Raw genomic sequence first — 20,228 nt, 5'->3', positions numbered from 1 at the left:
AAATATTCATTTTAAAATATCAGTAGCAATATAATCATTGCCATCACTTTTACTTTATTAAAATAAGATGTAATTTATCCCAACAAGAGTCACTTTTCACGCCAATCTGCCACAAATAGATCGATATAAACATTGAAACCACTTTTTTCTCAGATAACCATTAGATGGTGCCATAAACATTTGAAACTTGCATACCATAGGTTGTTTGGCTCGTCAGCTTGAACAGAGAGTGAAACTGGAACCGTCAAATGTTGCGTATCATATTTGATACACACAGCGTTATAAGGTTAAATACAGTATATTTGGCACAGGGATGGCTAACTTTATTTGGCCAATAACGATTAGCTAAATATACAGTAAAAAGGTAAATGCGTGTTTTAGATAAAACAAGTCTGTAAGATCTTCAATTTCTCCTTGTGTGATGCCATTGTTCTGACTTTGTGAATGACATTAGGTGGAAGACTGTAATTTCAACAGCTTTTGCTGCAAGCTAAAAGGCCATATCATATGTGAAGGATGGAGTTCACAGTCCCAAGATTTCAAGTAGATGATTTCTGATGACTTGCGTGTGTATTTGCTCAAAGTCACAAGATATATTTAAATAGCATAGCCAAAATAGCTCCTTAGTGCAAAACCCCATTAATAGTTGCAGCAAACATGAGAATGTCGCTAAATTTTGTGACAAATTCCCCATATTGGCAACACTGCTAGTCAGTGGGTAAGGTTGATTAGTTTCAATATTTTAGTGACACTGCTTCAATTAGCATGCTGTGCTGTAGCTGCTAGACAGTTTGCACAGTGAATACTCTTTGATAACTCACGATTCACATTATTTTTGAGTGCCTCACGCAATGAACATTACACTGTTAAAACTGGGTGTCAAATTAGACCCTGCAATCTGTTCCATTCTATTGCACACTGCATTTTTTTGAATGCAAAAATGCATCTGATGTAAAAGCCCCATAAAAAACGTGTGTCTGATGATGGGTGAACCTGAAGCTGGCCTAATTATACAGGGCTTCCTTAAGACAGATTTCGAAAACATGTAGTTTTGCACGGCCGTAATTTAGCAGTGGTGTTGTTTGTTAGCTACAGTAAGTGTCTTTGCTCCTCAGATACCCTAATCCTGAGCAGTTGTCCTCACTGGTTGCGGTTGCTGTGGAGACTGGACGAATGACTCATAATCATCCAACCGGATTTCTCGGAGCTGTGGCTGCAGCTTTGTTCTCTGCCTATGCGGTCCAGCGCAGACCAGTCATGAGCTGGGGTTTGGGTTTGTTGGAGGAAGCTTGTCCTGTAGCAAAGCAGTATGTACAGACTGCAGGATATGCTGTTGGCGAGACCGAGAAAGACTGGGGCTACTTTACTGACAAATGGAAATGGTGAGAAACTACAGTGGATATAAAAATTCTACACACCCCTGTTAAAATGCCAGGTTCTTGTGATGTAAAAGAATGAGACAAAGATAAATCATGTCAGAACTTTTTCCACCTTTAATGTGATCTATAACTTGAACATTTCAATTGGAAAAACAAACTGAAATCTTTGAGGGGGAAAAATAAAAAAAATTCACAATAACCTGGTTGCATAAGTGTGAACACCCTTAAACTAATACTTTGTTGAAGCACTCAGTCTTTTTGGGTAGGAGTCTATTAGCATGGCACATCTTGACGTGGCAATATTTGCCCACTCTACTTTGCAAAAGCGCTCCAAATCTGTCAGATTGCGAGGACATCTCCTGTGCACAGCCCTCTTCAGATCACCCCACAGATGTTCAATTGGATTCAGGTCTGGGCTCTGGCTGGGCCATTCCAAAACGTTAATCTTCTTCTGGTGAAGCCATGCTTTTGTGGATTTGGATGCGTGCTTTGGGTCATTGTCATGCTGAAAGGTGAACTTCCATCTTCATCTTCTTCTTTCTAACAAACGCCTGAAGGTTTTGTGCCAAAATTGCCTGGTATTTGGAACTGTTCATAATTCCCTCCACCCTGACTGGTTCCAGCTGAAGAAAAACAGCCCCAAAGCATGATGCTGCCACCACCATGCTTCACTGTGGGTATGGTGTTCTTTGGGTGATGTACAGTGTTGTTTTTACGCCAAACATTCCTTTTGGAATTATGGCCAAAAAGTTCAACCTTGGTTTCTTCAGACCATAACACATTTTCCCACGTGCTTTTGGGAGACTTGATGTTTGTTTTTGCAAACTTTAGCCGGGCTTGGATGTTTTTCTTTGTAAGAAAAGGCTTCCGTCTTACCACCCTACCCCATAGCCCATTCATATGAAGAATATGACAGATTTGGTCTTTACTGCACCTCATCTAGCTGTTTTTTTTAGTGCCACCTTTTTAGACATTGTTTAAGGTAAACAATGGAACCTAAAACCTAAACAAAGGAACCTCAACTTTTAAAAGTGTGTCTCGAGATCCCTTCATACTGTTGGATGTATAGAGTTGCATCTAGCTTTTTTAGCACAAGAATGCATTTGGTCTGAACGGCCCTTGAGCTTTAAAATGCTGTGTCAAGCTAAAAGAAGTTTGAAAAGCGCTTCTCAATGATTTTGTTGAGCTTTGTCCAGTCAAAGCCCCTTTCTAGCGAGTCAGTCCATGTTTGGAACACTCTCCGGAGGATATTTCCGGTCATGACAGTGCAGCTCCCATCTACTTGAATGGAGAAAGACCAAAATCTCAAAAACTGTTGATCAAGATCAGCACTAAAATCTGACAATACTGGTATCATAAATGCTGCTTCTTTACCTTTACCATTTTCCCAGCTTGTATAGCTAATGCGCATGCACGTTCTCGAGTTGATTGACAGGCAATGTCTGTATCTAAAAGGTGATTTGCTCTTTTACCTGTAAGGCGGGACTCCCTATCTACATCCGTTGACCATTGAATGCCGTTGGGCTTTTCAATTTCTCCCATTCATTTTAATGGCCCATCTCTGGTTGTTATTCACTCTAAAATCAAATCAAGCCATTGATGAACTCGACCAGTTAATTCTAAGTGCTATTTTTGTGCCAGCACAAAGTGCAGGTGGCCGTGGGTGGGACTGTTTGGTCTATCTGTGGCTGTACAGTATGTAAATGAAGTGGCACAAAGCGCAATTTTCTATTTTCCTGAGAAGTTGGTCATTGCGCTAAGACATTTCAAAACCACGCCAATTCTCAGAGCAAAGTCTAAATTCAATTCCTACATTTGCAGTTTGGAGATTCCACCAGCACATGGTAATAAAGTTCATGTCCAAACTGTAAATAAATATAGTGGAACATTACACTGTTTTAGCTGTTTTATAAATCAGAAATGTTTGAGATTTGTTAAACTTTTTGAAGGTTTTATTAGTAGTACTACTATTGTAGTAGTGGACCTTGATTTTACTGCTGATTTGAAACATGTTCTATGATTGGTCTTTCCCCATTCAAGTTGATAGGAGCTGCACTTGCATGACTTCTGGTAACAACTTGAATTTTTGTCTGTTATTATCAGAAGCCTTCAGAAAACTTGGGCTATGAGGTGTGAGTCACATGGACAACTTTTGGGTGCTTTTTAAACTGCTATGGAAATCAATGATCACAACATTCTTTAAAGCATCTCCATTTGTGTTCCAAATAAAGAAATTCATAGGGGTGTGGAATGACATTGAGGGCGAGTAAATAATGACGGAATGTTAATTTTTGTTTGAAATATTCCTATAATTTGACCATTAAAATCTTCACATGTGAAATATTTTAATTTCTTCTTAAGGTATTTGGATCTCCGGGGATTGTCTTCTGGTACTGGTCCAGTTGTCTGGCCTGAACCATACGGTTTAGCTGAACGAGACAGGACCTACAAGAGTTTCAGCCTGTCTGGGTGGGCGGGTAGCTGCGGTCACGATGCTCCAATGATAGCTCTGGATTCTCTGTTGGGGGCAGGATCAGACTGGGAGGAGCTAATGAGTCGAGCAGCATTTCATGGAGGTCAGTAGGCAGTCCATTAACTTTAGGTGTTTGACTTCATGGAGCACTGCACAAACAGATTACCATGTGGCTTGATGCGATGCTAGGGTTCCCACATGTCCTGAAAAACCTGGAATTTTGCAATGCAGTTTTATTATTCATTATTCATTTCTTAAAATGAATGAATAAAATAGGCATTCCCACAGATTTCTACTAGCCCTAGCTCTGTAACTAGTGGAATCTCAAACAAATTCTTTTTTTTTTTTACAGTAGAATGCTACTATAGAGGACTTGTGAAAATGTAATGTTCCTATCTCCCACTAGAGATAACCAACACGAAATTGAAGGGAATTTAAAAAAATTGCACATTCTCGCCCCCATAAAAAATAAGAGAAGTCTCAAACCTGAAATGTTCTGCATGCACACTACACTAGCTAGGTCCCCCCCAAAAAACTGACCCGATGTCAACATGCAGCACTACGCATGGCATAAAAAGGGCACCACATACCAACATGAAAACATCATCCCAACGGTGAAGTACAGTGGAGGGAGTGTCATGATTTGGTGCTGCTTCAGGGATGGATTGCTTGCCATCATCAAGCAAATGAATTCCCAAGTATATCAAGATATCCTACAGGACAATGTCAGGGTGGCTGTGCACCAGCTGAAGATTAGTAGAAGTTGGTTGATGCAGCAGGACAATGACCCTAAACACTGAAGTAAATCCACTATAGAATGACTTAAAAAAATTCCTCCTTTTGGATTGTCCCAGTCAGAGCCCAGACATTAACCCAATAGAGATGCTGTGGAATGACCTCAAGAGAGACACCAGACATCCTAAGAATATGTCTGATCTGAAGCAGTTCTGAAAGGAAGAATGGGCCAAAATCCTGAATGTTGTGCAGGTGTAATCCGCAGCTACCAGAAACACTTGGTTGAGGTTACTGTTGCCAAAGGAGGATCGACCAGTTATTAAATACAAGAGTTCACTTACGTTTTCCACAGCACTGTGAATGTTTAATGGGATGTGTTCAATAAAAAGATGAAAGAATATAATTGTTTGTCAGTGATGTCCTTCAGGTGGGCCAACACCAGTCTCTCAAATTATTTCATGACCACAGACGTCAAGGCGACATGTCTGTAGTCATTCATTCCTGTGATTTTTAGTTTCTTTGGGACAGTAATGATGATTGAGCGTTTGATGCAGCATGGGAATTCACACTGCTCCAGTGATATTTTTGAAGATCTGTGTGAAGAGGGGGGACAGTTGGTTAGCACAGGATCTAAGACACGTGGGTGAAACATCATCTGGGCCTGAACCTTTCCTAGTCTTTTGTTTCCGAAAGATGGGGCACACCTCTTCGTCACAGATCTTAAGTGCAAGTTGAGTATCAGGAGGTGTTTGTGTGAAGTGAAGTGAAGGTCAGAGCTGTTAATCGTGTAAAAAAAAAAGTTATTAAATAATAATTGTGTTTATAACCCCAGTGAGCAAGTTAAAACTCCATACAATGTTGATTAATGGAGAAAAATAACCTTGGGAGAAACCAGACTCACTGTGGGGGCCAGTTCCCCTCTGACTAACCCCAACCTAACCCTAAACCAGACTCACTGTGGGGGCCAGTTCCCCTCTGGCTAACACCAACCTAACCCTAAACCAGACTCACTGTGGGGGCCAGTTCCCCTCTGACTAACCCCAACCTAACCCTAAACCAGACTCACTGTGGGGGCCAGTTCCCCTCTGACTAACCCCACCCTAACCCTAAACCAGACTCACTGTGGGGGCCAGTTCCCCTCTGACTAACACCAACCTAACCCTAAACCAGACACACTGTGGGGGCCAGTTCCCCTCTGGCTAACCCCAACCTAACCCTAAACCAGACTCACTGTGGGGGCCAGTTTCCCTCTGACTAACCCCGCCCTAACCCTAAACCAGACTCACTGTGGGGGCCAGTTCCCCTCTGACTAACCCCAACCTAACCCTAAACCAGACTCACTGTGGGGGCCAGTTCCCCTCTGACTAACCCCAACCTAACCCTAAACCAGACTCACTGTGGGGGCCAGTTCCCCTCTGACTAACCCCAACCTAACCCTAAACCAGACTCACTGTGGGGGCCAGTTCCCCTCTGACTAAACCCAACTTAACCCTAAACCAGACTCACTGTGGGGGCCAGTTCCCCTCTGACTAACCCCACCCCTAAACCAGACTCACTGCGGGGGCCAGTTCCCCTCTGACTAACCCCAACCTAAGCCTAAACCTGAGTCACTGTGGGGGCCAGTTCCCCTTTGAATAACCCCGCCCTAACCCTAAACCAGACTCACTGTGGGGGCCAGTTCCCCTCTGACTAAACCCAACCTAACCCTAAACCAGACTCACTGCGGGGGCCAGTTCCCCTCTGACTAACCCCACCCCTAAACCAGACTCACTGCGGGGGCCAGTTCCCCTCTGACTAACCCCAACCTAAGCCTAAACCTGAGTCACTGTGGGGGCCAGTTCCCCTTTGACTAACCCCGCCCTAACCCTAAACCAGACTCACTGTGGGGGCCAGTTCCCCTCTGACTAACCCCACCCTAACCCTAAACCAGACTCACTGTGGGGGCCAGTTGCCCTCTGACTAACCCCACCCTAACCCTAAACCAGACTCACTGTGAGGGCCAGTTCCCCTCTGACTAACCCCACCCCTAAACCAGACTCACTGTGGGGGCCAGTTCCCCGCTGACTAACCCCAACCTAAGCCTGAGTCACTGTGGGGGCCAGTTCCCCTCTGACTAACCCCGCCCTAACCCTAAACCAGACTCACTGTGGGGGCCAGTTCCCCTCTGGCTAACATCATGAATATAATGTAAATATTACTTATGAATAGTTAAATTCATGGTTTAAAATGATTAAACTATGTGTTAAGGGTCAGTGTTTAAACATCGATTTTGTTTGAACTGTAAGATTAATGACCAATGTCTTTGAAATCCATCCTGGATTAACTGCAGAAGTTCACATAGATGCAGTTGACCTTGTTAATTGGCTGATGAAGGCTTTTGTTGGCAATTGTTAGTCTATGTATTCCATTTCAAGATCGTAGTCCATCAATAGGCCGAGGTGATGCAGGCAGAGATCGGGGATATGAAACGCAGTTTAACCTGGCCGGTAATTTCAGTGAGGTTTGGTGTGGTCCATCCTAAATCCAAGGTTCAGACAATGGCATATGAAGTATCCCATGTCTTATGGTTGGAGTTGCCATCAGTTCATCCTCTGAAGTCCATCATAATAGACTGAAGTGATGTTTGGCTGGCCCCGGCTGCATTTAGTCATCATAATTCAGCGACACGTAGCAGTGGAGTCCAACACCGAAGCAGGAATGGTGCTGGATCCAGCTGGTTCTGGTGACCTCAGGATAGGAGTCCCGAGGTTGAGACAGGGAAACAAATAAAATAATATTAGCATAGATGCCATTACATTTATTGCAGAGTTATAAATCATGATCAATGTTTCTGGTTCCGGCAGACCCAACTAAAGCAGCCTAATTGTGGGTTGGAGGATAAATTAGGTGTATGCCTGGCTAAATAGCCGAATCTTTAGTCTAGACTTAAACTGAGGGAGTGTGTCTGAGTCCCGAACAGTGTTTGGGAGACTATTCCATAGTTTAGGAGCCAAATATGAAAAGGATCTACCTCCTTTTGTGGATTTTGATATTCTAGGAACTATTAACAGGCCAGAATTTTGCGATCTTAATGAACGTGTTGGAATATAGCGTGACAGAAGATCACTTAAGTACTGCAGAGCTAGACCATTCAAAGCTTTGTAAGTAGTTAACAGAATTTTAAAATTAATATGGAATTTAACAGGTAGCCAATGTAACGATTATAAAATAAGGCTAATATGATCATATTTCTTGGTTCTTGTTAGCACTCTGGCTGTTGCATTTTGAACCAATTGAAGTTTATTTATTGATCTTGCTGGACATCCTCCCAGTAATTCATTACAATAATCTAGTCTTGAGGTCACGAACGCATGAATTTGTTTTTCGGCATCAGCAACAGAGAGCATGTGCCATAATTTAGCAATATTTCTTAGGTGGAAGAATGCTGTTCTACAAACATTAGAAATTTGATTTTCAAAAGGACAGATTGGTATCAAACATAACACCTAAGTTCTTCACTGTTGAAGATGATGTAACAGAACATCCATCTAGAGTCAAATTATATTTTAGCGGCTTATTTTTAGAGTTTTTTGGTCCAATAATTAGAACCTCTGTTTTGTCAGAATTGAGTAGAAGGAAATTTGTGGCCATCCAATCTTTTATTTCATTGATACACTCTGCTAATTTGGAGAATTGTGAAATTTCATCAGGTTTTGAAGAAATATAAAGTTGTGTATCGTCGGCATAACAGTGGAAACTTATTCCACGATTCCTGATAATATCTCCCAGGGGAAGAAGCATATACAAGGAGAAAAGCAGAAGCCCTAAAACTGATCCCTGTGGCACTCCATACTTTTGTTTGGTTTGACAATTCCTCATTTACATAGACAAAGTGGTAGCCATCTGCTAAATATGACCTAAATCATGCTAATGCAACTCCACAGATGCTAACATAATTCTCCAGCCTATTCAAGAGAATGTCGTGATCTATCGTGTCGAATGCAGCACTAAGATCTAAAAGCACTAGAAGAGTAATGCAGCCGCGATCAAATGATAAGAGCAAGTCATTTGTAACTCTGATAAGTGCAAAATTAGAATACTCCACATGCGCTCCATTTTCCGAGCTGCTCTCTTGAGAGCATGAGTGTGATCATTGTACCGTGGTGCAGGGTTTATTTCTTTAATTTTCTTTAACCGAAGTGGGGCAACAATATCAAGACTGCTAGAGAAGACTGCATTTATATTTTTTGTTATTTCATCAAGTTCTTCTGGGCTTTGGGGTTTATTGAGTGTATGAGGATCTGGAAGAGTATTAGTGAAGTTATCTTTAGTGGTCGAAAGAATAGTTCTACCTGAACGATAGCGTGGTGTAGATTGAGTAACATTAGATGATCGCAGCATACAAGAGACGAGGTAATGATCCGAGATGACATCACTCTGCTGCAGAATTTCTACATTATCAACATCAACTCCATATGACAGAATTAAATCTAGCATATGATTATGGCGATGTTTATGGTCCTGTTTGTCTGACTCAAAGAGAGTTGAGCATATCGATAAATGCTAATCCCAATGTGTCATTTTCATTATCTATGTGAATGTTGAAGTCCCCAACAATTAAAGCTCTATCTACAGTAAATACAAGATCTGATAAAAAATTTGCAATTTCACTAAGGAAATCAGAATAAGACCTGGGTGATCTATACATTGTAGCAAGGACAAAAGACGACAGAGTTTTTTTATTTATATCTGACGGTGTCACATTAAGCATTATTAGTTCAAAAGACTTACACTTATATCCTGTCCTCTGAGTAACACCAAAAACTTCACTGTAAATTGTGCTTTGGTAGAAAGAGATTTAATGTTTAGTAGCCCTATTTTTATATGATGTGTATCTTTAATTTGCTTTTGTTCAAGTTTGACCTTAATACATTTTTTTCTAAATTATTTAGTGAGGGTTTAGTGAGCCATTACAAACACAGACTCGAGCTAGGCACTAGCAGCAACAGGTAAAATACACGCAGATGAAAAGTTAGAAAAGCGGAAAAACCTGAAACGTGGTAAAATGACAAAGGATAAAACTACGAACATATGAGAAAAAGAATAAGCAGCCTAAGCATGCTACAAACACTCATGCAGTGTGCCGTCAGCAACAGGACGTCCAGTGATGTCAGCTGTTAAATTCCTTACAATTCCCACCCCTTTATTCCACAATCTCGACATTCTTTAAAACATCCCCTTTTTGTATTTCCTAAAGTTAAATGGGTTTTTAATGACAGTAATTAAATGTTGACAGAATACAATTTTTTGGGTGAACTATTACTTCAATAATATTTGTCTGTTGAACTGAAAGTCTTTGCACCATTCTCTTTCTACAGGAGACAGTGACAGCACCGCAGTGATCGCCTGCTGCTGTTGGGGTCTGCTGTACGGGACAGGGGGAGTGCCCAAGTCTAACTATTGTAACCTGGAGTACAGGGACCGAATGGAGAGCACGGCTAAAGAACTTTATGCTCTTTCTCACTAATGAAGAGGCAAAACTCACACAGGACAACACGCCTCATATATACACAGAAAAAGATGGAATTCAAATAATTTGGGTTTTTAACTAATTCAGTAAAATAAGGTATGTCAGTCTTTATAAGCGATTAACTCGTTATTTAGCAAACTTGCATGTTTTTACATCCGTAAGGTGCATTCACACATACAGCGATTAATCTGATATAGATTGCAAAGATGCTGTACATTATCCAGTTGTATAAAATCATATTTGCTGTATCACAGTGTATTTGTGTTATATTCATAAAAAAAAAATAAAGTCAGTTTTATTTGTATAGCACTTTTCACAACACACATAATTCAAAGCAGCTTTACAGAAAATTATGCTTTAAGAAATTACACATATTACTGCTTCTTTTTCTGTTAGAGTCATAATAGTGCAGTTTATTAGAAAACATGATTGTAAATTGTGCCTTAAAATAAATATAGTATGAATAAGTAAATTATATTTGTATTTAGACCCCTGAAGGCAACTGTGGCAAGGAACACAAAACTCCAACGTTAACTGAACCCCCCACCCCCCAAAAAAAATAACCCTGATTTGTCGTATCTCCAACGGTTGCTGACAGCTTATTTCGCCTCAGTAACTTCCGGCTCAGTTGCTGTGTGATTGCCTCTTTAGTTGTTTTTTGTACATTTTAATGGACTTTTTTTTTACTGTTTTTTCCTGGAGAAGGTTGAGAAATCAAGCCTTTTCATATACAAATTTTCGCTAATGTATTAGCTACAGTATATCAGTATCCAAAAACATTTAGGACACACATGCATGATTGCTGAATTCTGTGCTTTAAAACCTTAAATGAGAAATACAGTGAAATAAATGATTAATCAGAAACTAAAAGTAATAGTTTTTTTGTGTTTTCTGTGTTTTATTATTTCCTCAGGGTAAGGGTGGGTAAGATAAGGCCAGATGGGTTGGGTATCTGATAAAGGAAGGTTGCTACATGTATAATTAATTATTCAAAGCTCCTTTTCCTGTCAAAAGTCCCATCAGTTTCCTTCCAAGATTCATTCATATATGATTTATGAATCCACAAGTCTGCTTGTTCAATTAAAACCTCTTCATTTATAGTGTCCACCCACAGTCTGTGCCATTGTTGTTTGTGACTGTTCATCTAAAACAACGATTTATATGCCATGTTCTTCCACAAAAAGCAGATGATTTGGAAAAAAACTGATCTGACTCACCGTTCACTTGTATTGTGTATAATAACACTCTTTATATTGTAAGTATTGTCACAGAACATAAATACATCACTGGCATTGGGAAGAAACACACCTGCCCTGGTCTCTTCAGGTCCTGGATACGTGTAACCGAGTCGCTGCCATGACACTCGCTTTATGCCAACCTGTGAGATTACAAGCTGCTGGGAAAAGCCGCAAACCACGTGTTCCAGACTGGGAAAGGTGTGCGCCCATTCGCGCCCATTCGCCCCCCTTCTCTGGACTGCCCAACGTTAAGTGAGCCCCCTGATCACAACGAGAACACTGCGTTTACTTTCAGTGATATCACACTCCCCTTAGACACCTTATTTACACCTTTTGTGTTTATTTCAAATAAATGACTTTCCGATGGCATGTACAGCCACTGTCTGTCATTGAATGCATGGAGCATTGAACGATAAGGGGAGAATAGTGAAATTGGCAATAGGTGGACTTGAACCAGGTTCAAATACACAACTAACCAGCTGTCTTTCTAATGTCACCACATCAGATCTTAAGACATGGAAGGTCAAATTCACTCTGTGTCTTTTCTGCAAAGTGTATGTTAGGGCTTTAATAATTTGATAGGTTCCATGGGATTATTGGTGTGCATATAGCCGGTCTTTTTCCCCAGTGCTATTTACATTTATTGCATTAATTGGCCACCATAGCGGGACCCGCTATGCAGTCGCACATGTTGCTTGATAGGCAGGGCCGGCACTGGATCCAATGTGACAACCTCTGTCTCTATAAGTCACAAAAAATATTGAACAGGCACTGAAATGTACGTTAGATCTGTACAGTGGTGGAAAGACTACTGATTTTTTTACCTAGGTAAAAGTACTGAAATAATTAACTTGAGTACAAGTAGAAGTACTGAGAAATATTATGACTCGAGTAAGAGTAAATAAGTAGTTTGCCAAAAATTACTTTACAAATTACTATTCTGAAAATGATATTATATAGTGTATATACGCTTCCATTTTTAGAAGACATTTGTTTCTTCAAAATAAATTGATGCTTCTTTTTACCAAGGATGCCTTAAATTGAACAAAAATACTGCCAAAATCATTAATTACAAAATATTATTGCAGTTTGAAATAATAGTTTTAAGTGGTATTTATTCCAATTGGTCTTTACCCGTGATGGAAAAACATGAAAAAAGAAATGGCTGGGCCGTGGTCAATAAACGAGGTGCAGATGGTCCACTCGTTAGCAATGAGCGAAACGAAATGGTCTCTCAGAAATTGTCTCAGCTGTTGGCCGCACACGGCTACTATGGGACCTACCAACAGTGTTGGGAAAAGTAAAAGTATAAACTAAAAGTGACGACAGAACCATCAAGTAAAAGTGGAAGTGGTTCAACCAAATAGACGCCATCTAAACCGGCGAGCAATGGGAGGGAGACTGTCCTGGACTCGGCCACGGCGTTGATCCACGACGGAGCATGGTACATTTTGTTACGTTAACTCTATACGTAGGTTAGGAAGAAATTGATCCTCTATGATTTTGCAGCAATTATCCAGATATGTAATGAGATTAAGCAAACTGTTATCAACTCCATCATGCCAACTAAAGAAAATAAGTCAAAAATAAACATTTCATACAGTGTTTAGTGAGAGATATGATTGATTCAGACACTAAAAGTGGCTCTTACATTTACATTTATGCATATGGCAGACGCTTTTATCCGAAGTGACTTACAGAGCACTTATTACAGGGACAATCCCCCCGGAGCAACTTGGATTAAGTGTCTTGCTCAAGGACAAAATGGTGATGTCTGTGGGGATCAAGCGGCTCTTCTGTGTTATGGCATTACAGTAGTAATAATAATTTAGTTTTGGTTACATTATGTTTTGTGATTTCTCTTACCTTCTATATATAACATCCATTCTTTTACACACTTTTGGCCTCTAGCGGATGAGGCTTCATTCATGAGTGTTACTCGCTAGAACAGTTTATTTTGAACAAGAGGGGTGAACGGTTACGGAATATAATGCAGGAGCACAATACCGAACTGATGTGGACTGATGGAAGAGGAGCCTGTCTGTGCACATGATGGTGTAGGAACCGGACGGTGGGAATAAAAAATTATGTTCAGTCAAATCTCAAAAGAAGATCGCAATGTATGTAATTGTGACTATATCAGATATTATTAATAAAACACAGGAACTCGTTGCGTGGGTATTTTTTTGCATCTTTATTTTAGGGATATTTGCACCGAGTCCCCGTTAATTTCCTAAACTATATTGTGTTAATGTTTGACACAGTTAAAACATTGCCTACCTTAAATCAAGTGAAGTTTGATCTGTGGTTAAATGTGTTCAGACGGTCCCCTTGTACCTGAATGAACGGTTCCTTTCCAGAATAAATTGAAATATGCAGAAAATCACAGTATTACATTTCTTGTATAGTGACGGGGCAGAAAGTCTTTGAAGAGAAGAGAGGACACCGGCAGCAGTTTATGCAAGCTGCTGTGCTCATGATGCTTAGCTCTGCCGGCTTCTCTCTTGCTGCACGCAGAGCATTTTAGTTTATAAACAGATTTAGCGCTTGCTGTATACCTTTCTTCTTCCCAAAAATTCAGAAATAATGTTTTTTTTATTTTTTTGTTTGTGCTTTGTAATTGTGATGAAAAATAAATGTAGCGAAGTTGAATACTTCATTTTTAATCAACTCAAGTAAAAGTACTATTATTTATTTATTTATTTATTTATACTTAAAAAAAAGTAGAAACGTGAAAAATGTATTCAAATACTATAACGAGAGTGGTTGTAATTCTTCCACTTCTTGATCTGTACACATATCTTGATATCTAGATAATAAACTGTATACAATTCCATGCATTTCTACAATGACCAGTTACGTTCAAATGTAGGCATCATACAAACATCACTTACTATAACTTTTCCACTCTTCCGTTCTGCTTCTGCCCGCTTACAGACAGAAACCGAAACGGGAAGCACCCACCCTCAGAACGATCCAGTGCTGGTTGGACCAATCAGACTCTGCGCTACAAGACTGTTTTGATCACGCGGACTGGGAGATGTTCCGGTCTGCCTCTGATGACGACATCGAGGTTTACGCTGATAGCGTAACGTGTTTCATCAGGAGTAGGCAGGCAAGATGGCGCCAAGTAAAGTCACAAAAGTTCGTGGCTAATCGGCGTTTTCAATTTTCAATTTTATTATCCTCTTTTAAACTCCATTTGAATCCAGAATACCTCATAAAACGTCTTTGTACTGTATCGCATGGATTAACTTCGCCGGGAAATTGCTTTGCCAACATTGCAACTTTCATCAGAGACTGCCGAGCACTGTAGCCAGCTAACCACAACTCTGCTTATCTCCGGTTAAGCTAACTTGCAACATATCTTCATCTGAGCACGGCGCTAAGCGTAAAGATAAATAAGAGAATCTCACCTAAAGGCACGAAGGCATCTGCTGTAACAACTGGTGTCAGGCTCGTTCTACAACTGCTGCCCATGTTCCCTGCGAACATGACTATACTTTCTCCAACATTCGCAGCCAGAGCCCAGAGCTATCAGCCATGCCAGAGTCTGACCCAGATCCTGCCAAACCAGAGGGAAAGAGACTCAAAGGTGACTTAACTCTTACTGATTTGCAAAACAACATTGCTGTCATTATCAACGCGCAAGCTGATAACCTGGAGAGCAGGATCAATCATAACACTGTCAGCATCAAAGGTCTGAAAAAGTCAATTGACTTTTGGTTTACTGAGTTGAAAGCTTGAAAACAGACTTGAGATCGACAAAAACCACATGTGAGAATAATGTCCAGAAGTTGTCCGAGGTGGAACTGAAAATCAACGAGGCAGAAAGGTACTAGCGCAGATGGAACCTCAGACTCCACGGTATCCCCGAGAACAAGCAAGAAAACATAAAGGAGAAAGTTACCGACATTTGCTGTGCTGTTGTCGGGGAAACGCAGGAAAAGATCAGAGAAAATATTGACATTATTCACCGTCTGGGTAGCTATAACGACACGCAGAAGAGACCGAGGATGACCATCATCCGCTTCTCCAACAGATCAGCGTGGGACCTGGTGTGGAGAATGGCAAAGGGAGGTAGCTTCCTCAAAGAGAATAACCTGAGATTTACAGAAGATCTAACCGCGGCTGACAAAGCTATGCAGGATATTAGAAGGCAAGGAGATATGCCCACCGCTGTCTCCACTACAAGCACAACCGACACCTGCTCAGATGAACACTACAAGACCTCCCTGATGGTCGTCTGTAGTCACGATTCAAAATTTGCATAAACACTGTTTATAGGTAGGCCTACAATTCCGTTTAAATCTGCTAGGCCTGTGAGGATAAGGTTATGTCATTCCCGGTTGGTTTAGTCTAAAGTCCTTAGACTATTAAGGGATGAAAATTGTTTGTTGTTGTTGTTGTTGTTTAAGTTACTTAATTGAATACTTTTTACACTGTCTTTATCAGTTGTATCTCTCAATGCCTGGGGACTAAGAGAGAATATTAAGCGTAAAGCTCGGTTTTTATTCGTAAAACAGCAAAAATCAAATGATGTTTTTTTTCAGGAATCACATTCAGTGGTAAATGATGCTGCCTTTTGGAAAACTCAGTGGGAAAATGACATATGGTTGTCGCACGGTTCAGAAAGATCTGCAGGGGTTGCTATCTTAAAGAATAACTTTGATGGAGATGTCTTGCACACAGAAAGTGACCCCAATGGCCGTTACATGTTATTAATTCTTAATATTGATAACAACATTCTCCTGCTTGCCAACATATATGGGTATAACACCAGACTTGAAAATTACTTTTTGCTTGATGTTTTAGAATCCCGTTTTTTACATTGGTTATCCAAATACCTAAATTTACTGCTTCTGGTGGGTGGTGACTTCAACATTGCTTTAAACGGTTGCTTAGACAGATGGCCTCCAAATTCAATAAATTCCTCATCTTCCAATTTGTTGATATTCATGCAAAAATGTAACTTGATAGACATATGGAGGGGAAAAAATCCTAATGTTAAACTCTATACGTGGAGTAATAAGGCTTGCACTTCAATGTCACGTATTGACTATTGGTTAATTTCTGACCGCCTAAATAGTAATTGCATTATGGTTGATATACTAACAACTCCATTAACAGACCACAGAGCTGTGTCACTCCAAATCTCCAAAGCTAGTCAATCATTAAGAGGCTCCTATTGGAAACTTAATAACTCTACTTTAAAACATGACCTAGTAATTAAGAAGGTCCAAACATTGATTAATTGTTTCTGGAACAAGGCTTTAATAGAAAAATGCTTTTCCAGAAACTGGGAGCTCTTTAAATTTGAGGTGTCAAAATTCTTATGAGCGTACGGGTCCTTTATATCCAAATCCATAAAAGCGGAAGAAACAAAGATAATTACCAGAATAACTGTTCTCTTTCAGATTGTGCCTGAAAATCTATCAGAAAATGACAAACAGGATTTAATTTTACTGCAAAATCACTTGAATGAAATATACAGAGCAAAAGCAGAAGGAGCCTTTGTGAGATCAAGGTGTAGATGGTTAGAGGAAGGAGAGCAGAGCACTGCCTATTTCTTCCAATTAGAACAATCCCGCAAAAAATCCAACTCTATTCAAAAACTCAGCATTAATGGTGTTATTACTGATGTTCCCCAAAAGATAGCTAATTACTGCTCCACCTTTTATAATTTTTTTTTTATAAATCTCAGTATTATGAGGTAGCAGCTAACACTTTTTTAGGATACCTCACTAAAACAAAGTCAATCTTGAATGACCAAAAAGATCTTTGTGATAGCCCAATAATTGCAGATGAAGTCTTGTCTGCCATTCATCATCTAAAACTCAACAAATCTCCAGGTGTTGATGGCCTAACCTCTAAATTTTATATTGCTTTTGCAGAACAACTTGTCCACTTCCTTCACCGCGTGCACACAGAAAGCATTGAAAATAAAACTCTCCGTCCCACTCTATCTCAAGGACTTATAACCCTTATTCCAAAACATAGGAAAGACCCGCTATGCATTGACATCTGCCTTCTTAATAATGATTACAAAATCCAAACCAGGTTTATGAGGCATAGACATATATGCAATAACATTAGGCTTGTGCTGGACCTCATTGATTATGCTGATCTTAGTGATAATGATGGCTATATAATGTTTCTAGATTTCTGCAAGGCTTTTGACACAGTCAAACACAACTTTCTCTTACGGGCCTAAGATAAATTTGGCTTTGGCACTTACATTGGTACATTGGTTACAAATGGTACAGTCATTAAAACCATATATAAGAATGCAAATTGTTCAATTAGACTGTGTGGAGGCACCTCACCTAGATTTGACCTAAAGCGTGGCGTCAGGCAGGGGTGTCCTTTCTCACCATACTTGTTTCTGATCTGTGCTCAATTACTCTGATTTCATTAAGACCAGCCCCTTGAAAGGTATCACAATAGCTGAAAAAGAAATGATCATTAGTCAGCTAGCTGACGATACTTCCTTATTTTTAAAGGATGCATTACAGGTTTCAGTTGCTATTGATACAATTAAGACATTCTCTAAATCCTCTGGTCTATTCTTAAATATCAATAAGTGTAAGCTGCTCGCCCTTAAAAATTGTAACGTTCCAGCTATCTCTACGGCAGGGGCGAAAATTTCATCAAAATGTTGGGGGGGGACAATAAACACAACAATTCTCAAGAGCAATTTTTGAAGGGGACCCCAAGGGGTTTTTTGTTGTTGCCCCATTTGCATTTGTATTATTTTATTTCTTAAACAATTGTTTTAAGAATATATCAGTATATTATTTACAATACACATATTTTAATGATATTTTATGGGGGGGGACCTGACCCCCCGCGATTTTCCGCCTATGCTCTACGGCTAATCAGAGATCACATCTGCTCTGTGCTGCCCACCTCTTTGGACCCATTGCAGTTTGCCTACCGCAACAACCACTCCACTGATGATGCCAATGCATCTACACTACACACTGCTCTCTCCCATCTGTAAAAAAGGAACACATATGTGAGAATGCTGTTTGTAGACTACAGCTCAGCATTCAACACCATAGTGCCCTCCAAGCTTGATGAGAAACTCCGGGCTGTGGGCTTAAACACCTCGCTGTGCAGCTGGATCCTGGATTTCCTGTCAGGCAGACGTCAGGTGGTTAGAATGGGCAGCAACATCTCCTCATCACTGACCCTCAACACTGGAGCTCCAAAGGGCTGTGTTCTCAGCCCACTCCTGTATTCACTGTACACACATGACTGTGTGGCAATACATAGCTCCAATGACATCATTAAGTTTGCTGACGATACGACGGTGGTAGGTCTGATCACTGACAATGATGAAAGAGCCTACAGAGAGGAGGTGCCCACTCTGACACGCTGGTGTCAGGAGCACAAGCTCTCCCTCAACGTCAGTAAGACCAAGGAGCTTGTAGTAGACTTCAGGAGGAAAGACAGAGAACACAGCCCCATCACCATCAATGGAGCACTGGTGGAGAGAGTCAGCAGTTTCAAGTTCCTCTGTGTCAACATTACTGAGGAACTCACATGGTCCGTCCACACTGAGGTTGTTGTGAAGAAGGCTCACCAGCGCCTCTTCTTCCTGAGACGGCTGAGGAAGTTTGGAATGAACCACCACATCCTCACACGGTTCTACACTAGTACTGTAGAGAGCATCCTGACTGGCTGCATCTCTGCCTGGTACGGCAATAGCACCGCCCACAACCGCAAAGACCTGCAAAGGGTGGTGCGAACTGCCAGAAACATCATCGGAGGTGAGCTTCCCTCCCTCCAGGACGTATATAACAGGCGGTGTGAAAAAAGCTCGGAGGATCATCAGAGACTCCAGCCATGGTCTGTTCTCACTGCTACCATCAGGCAGGCGGTATCGCAGCATCAGGACCCGCACCAGCCGATTACATGACAGCTTCTTCCCCCAAGCAATCAGATTTTTGAACACTTGATCTATCAGGATCAATAATCAGCACTGCACTTTATTAATCTTATTATCTCAAACTGGACTTTCAAATTATGGCAGCGGGGGCGTGGTCAAGCGCCCGTCCGGGAGAGAAAAGCGGTAAGGGCGCTTACACCTGAGCTAAATTATGTCTAGCACCTGTGTCTAATTGCAGTAGCATGAGGAGAGCGGCATAAAAAGCAGCAGCCACAGAGCCTCGAGAAGGAAGAGCCCGACACCAAGGCCAAGAAAAGAGCTGTACAGTGTCATTTCATAAAACTGTTCAAAAGACATTAAAAAGGAACCTTACCTTTGTAGCCGACGCTGTTTCCCGTCTCTTCCTTAGTGGAAAGTTCCACACTGGTGCCAAAACCCGGGAAAAGAAGGAAAAAATTTTCCAAGCTATGGAAAGGAGTCGCCCCATAGAGTCCTCCCAGCTGGCGGAAGTCCTCCAGTCCCTCGCTACACTCCATCAGAGCCACCAACAATCCCTGCTTGAGCTCCGGCAGGACCAGGATCGTCGGTTCTTCGAGATAATGCGGGCTCAAGCAGAGGACTGGCTCGCCATCCGGAGCCTCCTCGGCCAGGAGGCCGCTCCAGCCGCAGCCGCGACCTCGGACACCCGCGCCACACTGCCCCCGCCCGCGTTACAGAACATGGGGCCGGCAGATGATCCAGAAGCGTTCCTTGACCTATTTGAACGTACGGCGGAAATTTGGGGTTGGCCACAAGACCAGTGGGCAGCCCGCCTAGTCGCTCTCTTGTCCGGGGAAGCACAACTCGCGGCGCAACAACTGCCAGCAACAAACCTCCTGGCCTATACAGACTTGAGGAAAGCCATCCTGCAACGGGTTGGTCGGAGCCCGGAAGAAAATCGCCAGCTCTTCCTTGGTATGAAACTGGATAAGTCCGACCACCCGTTCGCGTTTGCCCAGCG

At 41.3% G+C, this 20,228-nt stretch overlaps 1 protein-coding gene across 1 annotated transcript in view; it reads left to right on the top strand.

Moving 5' to 3' along the window:
* The window catches only part of LOC127629426 (ADP-ribosylhydrolase ARH1-like), a 30,304-nt gene extending 19,338 nt beyond the window's left edge, over positions 1-10,966 (top strand). The window contains exons 6-8 of the mRNA XM_052106513.1: positions 1,116-1,382; positions 3,741-3,955; positions 9,945-10,966. Of these exons, the coding sequence (XP_051962473.1) occupies positions 1,116-1,382; positions 3,741-3,955; positions 9,945-10,093 (631 nt within the window). The 3' untranslated portion in view covers positions 10,094-10,966. The remainder of the gene's footprint in view (positions 1-1,115; positions 1,383-3,740; positions 3,956-9,944) is intronic.
* The last annotated feature ends 9,262 nt before the right edge of the window (positions 10,967-20,228 follow it).

Source organism: Xyrauchen texanus, chromosome 36 (assembly GCF_025860055.1).
Source record: "Xyrauchen texanus isolate HMW12.3.18 chromosome 36, RBS_HiC_50CHRs, whole genome shotgun sequence".
NCBI classification, from domain to species: domain Eukaryota; kingdom Metazoa; phylum Chordata; class Actinopteri; order Cypriniformes; family Catostomidae; genus Xyrauchen; species Xyrauchen texanus.
The sequence above is the reverse complement of the archived record's forward strand: the minus strand, read 5'-3'. Positions and strand labels throughout refer to the sequence as shown.